Source organism: Mus caroli, chromosome 10 (genome assembly GCF_900094665.2).
Source record: "Mus caroli chromosome 10, CAROLI_EIJ_v1.1, whole genome shotgun sequence".
Taxonomy (NCBI): domain Eukaryota; kingdom Metazoa; phylum Chordata; class Mammalia; order Rodentia; family Muridae; genus Mus; species Mus caroli.
This window is the reverse complement of record NC_034579.1, coordinates 17,072,442-17,080,377: the sequence shown is the minus strand read 5'-3', so window position 1 is coordinate 17,080,377 and position 7,936 is coordinate 17,072,442. Positions and strand designations below refer to the sequence as shown.

Here is a 7,936-nt window from a genome sequence, read left to right as displayed (position 1 = left end):
TCCTCCTGTGACCTCTGCTTCAGCCAGACTGTGTGTGCTCCTCCTGTGACCTCTGCTCGTACTGCTTCCTTCCTTGCTCTACAACATCTATTACTTATTAAATTCTCTCTCCCCACCTTGTAAGATCCAGTTTTAGACATACTTACTCTAACCAGAGTTTCCAGATGACTCAGTCATGGGAATTCTTATAGCACTCAGCCTGTTCTGTACTCTACTTGTGTGCACACTGCCATGGTGCCATGGGGCTCCTTCCGTGATTGCTCTGAGCCTGGCTGGCCATCTAATACTGACTTAGCTGCATACAGGTCACCTTTCTTAGGAGTGTAAGAAACAGTCAAAGGTATGCTTCTAGTTTATGAAGACATGCATGCTTGGTTGGTTGCTCCTAGTTTATGAAGACATGAATGCTTGGTTGGTTGCTCCTAGTTTATGAAGACATGCATGTTTGGTTGTTTGCTCCTAGTTTATGAAGACATACATGCTTGGTTCGCTTTTCCTAGTTTATGAAGACATGCATGTTTGGTTGTTTGCTCCTAGTTTATGGAGACATGCAAGCTTGGTTGTTGCTTTTGGGTATCTGAACAGTGCTTACTATGCCATTTTCCCAGGTCCTCTGCATCTGCTGCTACTTTAGAATTAGGTTCATGCTGCTGTGACTTTACAGTGCTCCAGAGACAGGAAAATTCTAGAATAAGTTTGATAGACTAAAAACACTTAGTAAAGCACAAAGAAGAGAGAAATCTTCTAAAACCATAAACGTCAGTAAAGTGACAATGGGAAAATTCACATAGGCTTTATAATTCACAGTGTTCAGAGGAGAGAATGGGGATACTTGATGAAAATGGTCATTATGAACAGCCATTCGTGGTTTTAAAAGAGATCCTATTATGTATGTGTATTTGATTTCCAACAGAAACTTTAGCAGAGCTGCTTTGAATGCTACTTCATTGATAAATGAAAACAGGATTTTTACAACAAGTTATAAAAGTGTATAGTTTCCATGTCCCCTCTCCACCCTGCAATTATGTACAGGAAGAAATCAGCCACAGGCCCCAGTTTATGAGTTTTGTAGGGCATGGTCATCTCAGTTTACATACTATGAATTCCTGGAAAATGCTATTGATTGGAGAAGATAACTTGTGCCCTTTCAATCAAGACATTTCACTTAAATCCATACTTTTACCGAGAAATAATACATTGCATGTGAAACAGTTGTATTTTTACAGAAGTATACAAACCAGGACTATTACACAAAGCACAGTAATACAGTATGTAGGAATTTTGTCTACATAAAGGGCTAAAGAATGATAACAATATAGCAATAATGACTCAAAATGTGGCAGAATAAGAGAGATCATAAAATCCCAAAGAGACACAATAAAATTTAATTTGTGTAATTCAATCAGTAGATTTACGAACAAATTTAGTGTTGAGGCCAGCAACACCACAGTCATCTCAAATATTTCAAAAGTTACAAAATAAGTCTAAAACATTATGGTTTATTATTAATAGGTTATAACAAAAATCTATCAGTTGAGCCATAAAAATTCAATGCCAAATCAAAGAATGAATGTAAGAACAACATCTGAGCTAACATTTAAATGTCAACTCAAGTCAGGATATTTTAGATCCTTCTGATGAAAGGGCTACTTTGACAAATGGTAAGTATTTCACAATGGGTAGAAGCCTAAGGAAACAGACTGTTCTGTCTGAGCGTGTTGTGGCAGATGTGTGAATAGAAACGTCTTAGAAAAGATAAGCCGCAATTTTATAAACTACTCCAAATCCATATGTTAAAAGGAAATGTGTTCTCAGAAATAGGAAGACTGAACAAATTAAGATCAATGCATACTGGTAATTGTTACAAATATGAAAAGCAGAACTTTGCAAAAATTTAAGTCATTAATCCGAATAGGTCAACAAATATTATTTGCATCTTGTATTATTATATTGAGGAGATTAAGAATAAAGCCCCAATCAGTGAGAAGCATGTACATATTTGGCACAGCTGTCTATGTTTTAATGTCTTCTACAAAGATAATAATCTGCCACAAAATATAAAATGCTATGCTATGCATGGTAACATATTAACAAGAAGGCATGTGTCACTGTGTTCCTAAGGAACATTTACTTATACAGGTAGGGGCTTCTTTTTGATTTGCAAATAATCCCTGCATATAAAGTAAATAAAGGATTCAAGCCTTTGCTGACTTAACTCTTAAGTAACTTTTACACCTGCCTCTCAGAGTTCAGACAAAGACTTCTGAAGAGTTCTTCTTAACTTGCCACAGGCTCTCAGCAGGGAGGAGACTAGTCTTTAAAGGGTATAATCTAATTATTTTCATATGATCTACTAATGTAACCAACTTGTTCCTCGGTGCTTTTCAGGACAGTGTTCAAGTAAACACTGCTCATCAGAACAGCCGACAAGAAGGTTACAGTGTTAATCATCACGTCAGACCTCGGAGACTAGGTACAAATGAAATCAAGTCTGTGATGGACAAGCAGGCCTAACAGTTCAGTTATGTAAAAGGACGTAGGCTAACGGCTAGGAAGCAGAAGCGATCACTCTATCACATCTTTAAAAGCAAAAAGGTTATACTCCCAAACAAAGATGTGACTAAGCAAATATGCATACTTAAGTAATTCATCTCCATTCTGATTATTCGTCTCTTGAAAAATAACTCGGAAATGTACTCTTAGGTGTGAACAAACTTAAGAAGTCAGCATGTACAGGGCTGGGGATATAGCTCGGGGGTGGAGCACTTGCCTAACCTGTGAGGCCACAGAGTCAACCCAGAACAAGACAAAACACAGGTCAGCACACAAAATAAAAGGGGAGGTCTGAGTCACTTTGATGGAAGCCATCAATCCATTCAGCCACAGCCTTCAATTTCTATTAAAATAAGTGCAGAAACAGGGTACTATGCATGCCAGAGACAATCAAACACCCTCCACCCCCCGCCGCACAAGAAGAAGGTTCGTGTAACTAATACAAATAGAAGAGTAAATGAGTAAGCTGGGAAGAGGGCTGGCGATGCTGAGAGAAGGGACAGAGGTGGCCTTATTTTCAGTACACTCTGTATTTGCTTATGTGACTTAACAATACAAGCAAACAAGAAGCAAAATCTCCCCTGTAACACACATTTAACTGAGAGCTATTCCGAATTCCACCTGAGGAAATACATCCTTTTGGGGTCAGAGCCCTGAGAACTCTCAGCTCCTCAAGTGCCTCCCTGGGTAAGTAGGTACAGTGGCATCTAGCGCTCGCTCTGCAAGGCACTGGCTGGAGCACGGGGACTGAGAGGGAGAGTAACAGGTAGGTATCGAAGCAGTGAGGCTCTCAGTCAAGGTCAAGAAGTCACTCACTTAGGGCCCAGCACCAGCCACTCCCAAATCTTGGGTGATCCCTTCTTATTTTGATTTAGGCACAAAAGCGTGGCCTGATGCCTGGGTTTGCTTCAGGCCAGAGGAATACAAGATTTGGATTTACAAATCCATCATCTTGATAATTTTAAAGGGCTGATTGCTTACTTCATATTTTCCATAAACATGTTTGTCTCTTAAACAACTTAAGAGCTCAAGGACAAAGGTTATGCAGAGCTATATTTCTGTAAGAATCAGAGTTAATCTGTTCCAAAAGCAAGCTGCAGGCAGGGGACATTTCCATGTATAGCAGGCATGTGAAAGTGTATTGACTATACAGGGTAAAAGTGGTACAAAGACTAAGGAGCTGCCATTCCCTGATCATCCAGGGAAAAGACTCCTAAGACAACAGCATCAGAACATCAGAGTGTTCTGGGGTCATGGTCGGATTACCATCACCATGAGTACTGCGACTGCTCCTGATTGCGTGTGGATTAGGCTCTGATAGTCAACCAGTTAATAACATGGACTGAAATAGAAATAAGAACACTGGTGCCATAGGAATGAATGCTTTTCAGGTTAAAATAACAATATGTAAACAATCTAAGGACTGAGTACTTTATTCAAATACATTAAAATAACAAATTTCCTAAATTAAGCTTCTAATTTTACTAATGAATAAAATGTACACAACGTTGCAGCTACAGTTTTGGCAAACACACTAAAGGAAGCTGGAATAGTCCCACAGCTGAATATGTTTTATGATTATTTTGGTGACTCCCATCTCATACATGCCATGCCTGAACTCATTCAACTAATCAAATAAAAAGCTGAAGTCAATTTTCTAGGAGGCAACTATTAAGAAAATATCAAGCCGGGCGTGGTGGCGCACGCCTTTAATCCCAGCACTCGGGAGGCAGAGGCAGGCGGATTTCTGAGTTCGAGGCCAGCCTGGTCTACAAAGTGAGTGCCAGGACAGCCAGGGCTACACAGAGAAACCCTGTCTCGAAAAACAAAAAAAAAAACAAAAACAAAAACAAAAAAAAAACAAAAAAAAAGAAAATATCAAAATACAGTTCAATATTGTCATTATTTCATTTAAAATGGTTTCTCACAATAGAAAATGGTGAGTTGTGTGAAGAGCTTGGAACTTAAGTAAGGGACGAGAAGATTACATTGAAGGGAAAACAGCTGTAGTATAGATTACATCATCTTATGAAAATCTCAACCAGAAACTAGTTATTTAGGTGTATTTCATATAAGCACATTATAAAACTAAAAGGAAATACCATTTTATATATGTTATCATGGTAAATATTATAATTAAATGCCTTTTGTTGTCTAGTATTAATAGAAAAGGGATATAAAAGGTAAAGATTCACTTCTATAATAATACAATATAATAACCAAGTCTTTTACTATTATAAACCATCCATTCTAAATAACACCACTCCAGAAAATAATGCAAATATTTAAATGATATACTTACATTATTCAAAATATACATTATTTTAGGTTAAAAAATGAATAAGCAGCCATAAGAGATTGCCTCTTATTTTCCTATGTGTTGGTAAAAATTAGGTTTTCTTTAATTGGAAGACAAGAAGTTGATTTTCTTGTAGGGCTGTAACTTTGGAATAGAGAGGTTAAAAGAGTTTTCAGCATGGCATTTTATGTCACTAGCCAGCATTACGCAGTAGTTTCTTAGCAGTTTTAACAATTTAGAGAGAAAGACTGCCTTACCATTGGTGGTGGATCAACATGGCGCACAAAAGGCCCTCTCTCTATGCTGATAAATGCTGTGGAAGGGAAAGAACCACATTTGGTTATTACGTCCATTCTATTTTTAAAACATTATGTCAACATGACAAGCCTGGTAGAATTTATAAGAAAGAAGCACTCTTCAGATGGCAGGGTTCTACCAAACTGTCACAAATTCTCTCGGCTGGAACAGCAGGTGAGTTGGGCTAAGATGCCCAATTGAAGGTCCACTAGGCCAGTTTTCCCATTCGAGTGGCGTCTAGTGAAGGTTTAGGATGTATTCAGAGCCTCCTCTCAGCACAAAAGGTCTACCATTCTTCCAGCAAAGGTTTATTTCTGACTAGAGGTCACTGAATTTAAGCTGTGAAAGAACCATGCTCCCTTATTCTCTCAAAAGAATAAACAAATCCATTTGAACTTCTCTCCAATGGCTCCTACTGTGATACATTCTATTACTTATTCAGTCACCACGCAGTGACAGACAGGAAGTTCTGATTCTTCTCTTTACAATGGTAACCATGAGGGCTGATCTTGAGATCCTTTCATCGCATGTGGATTTATGTTTTTGTTCCTAGTGTTCTTTACTGCTTTTTTTTTGTGTGTGTGATAAATAGCCTGTAAAGTATATACCACCTGCATCTGATCTGTAAGACACTAGTTCAAAGCCAGGCTCAGACTTAAAGTGAACCCAGGTGCTGGTCTCATTTACTCTCACATTACAAACTAACATGTGGGCTGGAATACTGTAACAGTTAACTAGAATGGTTTGGTTCAAATAATGCTAATGGTTGTCACACAGACCTTGGAGATGAGAGCCATAAAGTCTACTAGTAGCAATTAGCAAAACACCCAGTTTAAGCAAAAGGCTATTTGTATAAATACTATGTAAGTATTTATTTAATCCTCTTTAATGAAAATGAATGAAATGAGATTAGGACAAACTATAGCTTTGTATCACTTTCAAATGGTATCTTTAAAATAAAACATCATATATTTAAGAATACAGCTTTGCTTCCTTTAAACATTTTTTTTTCCTTAAGAGCTAGGTATGGTGCTGCACACCACTAATCCCAGCCCCGAGGATGCTGAGTATGTTCACATTAGTCCTCCACAGGTAGAGTTAAAAAACTGATGCAGCCCCAACAATTCGGTAAATCCCAGGTATAAAACAAGCCTTCAAGCAATATGAAAGCAAGACCTCCCACATTTTTGGTACCTACTGTTTGCAATATCATATGAAGCACTATATAGGCTTGCTCCAAACAAGGCTAATACTTATTGAGTAGTTAATTGGGAGTCAGATAAAGATAAGCTAATATAATAAAACAGAAATGTTCGGTATGAAAAAAAAGATATAGAGCAAATGAAGTAGGATTTCTTTTCCTTACATGTAAGTCTTTTGAGAAAAAGACATTCATTCACAGATTAATCTTACTTCTGAGTGAAAAAAAGGCAAATATAAAACTACAAAAAGTCTACATTTCAACCTGGCTCTACATTTATCAGCACCAGCAACTGAAAACACACACATGGCTTTCTGTGGCACCTATGACCTTGTCTGTCAAGGTGGCTAAGCCATGGTACCTAGCTACTTACTCAAACAACATTCTAGATGATTCTTTGAAGGCATTTTATTGGATAGTAGTAACATTTAAGTTAGAAGAACCAGAGGAAGGTATATTCTTCCCACTGTGGAAGAGGGCCTCAAGTCATCATTTAAAGGCCTGAAAACATCACTGACTTCTCGGAGAGAAAGAAATTCCACCAACGGATTTCCACAGGACAACACAGGAGGCACAGTAGGTTGAGAATAAACTAACTATGATGGTTTGGTTACTTGCTGTGATGATCTGAATGAAAATGGCCCCCTTGGGTTCACAGGGAGTGGCATTATTAGAAGTTGTGGCCTTGTTGGAGGAAATGTATCACTAGGAGTGGGCTTTGAGGTTTCAGAAGCTCAAGCCGGGCTCAGTGTTATTCTTTCTTTGCGCTGCCTGCCGATCCCGATGTAGGACTCTCAGCTGCCACTCGAAACCATGTCTGCCTGCACGCTTCCATGCTTCCCACTGTGGGGATAATGGACTGAACCTTTACACTCTTGGCCAGCCCCAATGAAATGTTTTCCTTTTTAAGAGTTGTCTTGTATTCTATATGTCACACTCTATACCAATATAATATATTCTAGTCTTCACAGTCTATGCAAGTATAATATATTCTAATATATCAGAGAATCACTAAAAATGAGGGCCTCTGATTTAGATGGACATAGGTAACTGTGATGTGGGTATACCCAGGTAATAGGGAAATCTCTTCTTCTCCTTTTTTTTGTCCTTTGCATTAGGACTATCTCTTTAAAATTATTTTATTTATTTATGGGGAAACCTCTTCTAAACAAGACATTTTTTCATTTCAAAGTTAATGGAAAAGTAGAGAAAACATTTGTAACCTTTGTTCTTGATAAATGACAAGTTCCTGTTATAAAAAGCCAAAGAAGGCAAATATGAATGTAATTTAACCTTGAAGCAGCAGTTTCACTATAAACCCATTTTTAAAATCTTTACTTCCTAGTTATGTTTCTGGAGTGAAAGGCCTGGGAGTAATTAGTTTCTGAAATCCATTATCCATTTGCAGCATCAAAACAATTTTTTAAAAAGTGGAACATCTGTGGGGCAGGAGAGAGTGGACCTCAACATCACAAGCAAGGAAACGCTGCTCATGGGCACACACAGAGCTCCATGCTACAGGACACATGGGCACGCACAGAGCTCCATGCTACAGGACACATGGGCACGCACAGAGCTCCATGCTA

The 7,936-nt window shown here is 38.2% G+C and overlaps 1 protein-coding gene across 4 annotated transcripts in view; it reads right to left on the bottom strand.

Moving 5' to 3' along the window:
* Positions 1–7,936, bottom strand: part of Ahi1 (Abelson helper integration site 1) — a 132,620-nt gene that overhangs the window by 40,992 nt on the left and 83,692 nt on the right. For all 4 annotated transcript variants that reach the window (XR_003837779.1, XM_021174724.2, XM_021174723.2 and 1 more), the window contains one exon: positions 5,110–5,165. Coding sequence is in view for 3 of the 4 variants with exons in the window: in XM_021174724.2 (XP_021030383.1) it covers positions 5,110–5,165 (56 nt within the window). In the remaining variant the exon portion in view is untranslated. The remainder of the gene's footprint in view (positions 1–5,109; positions 5,166–7,936) is intronic.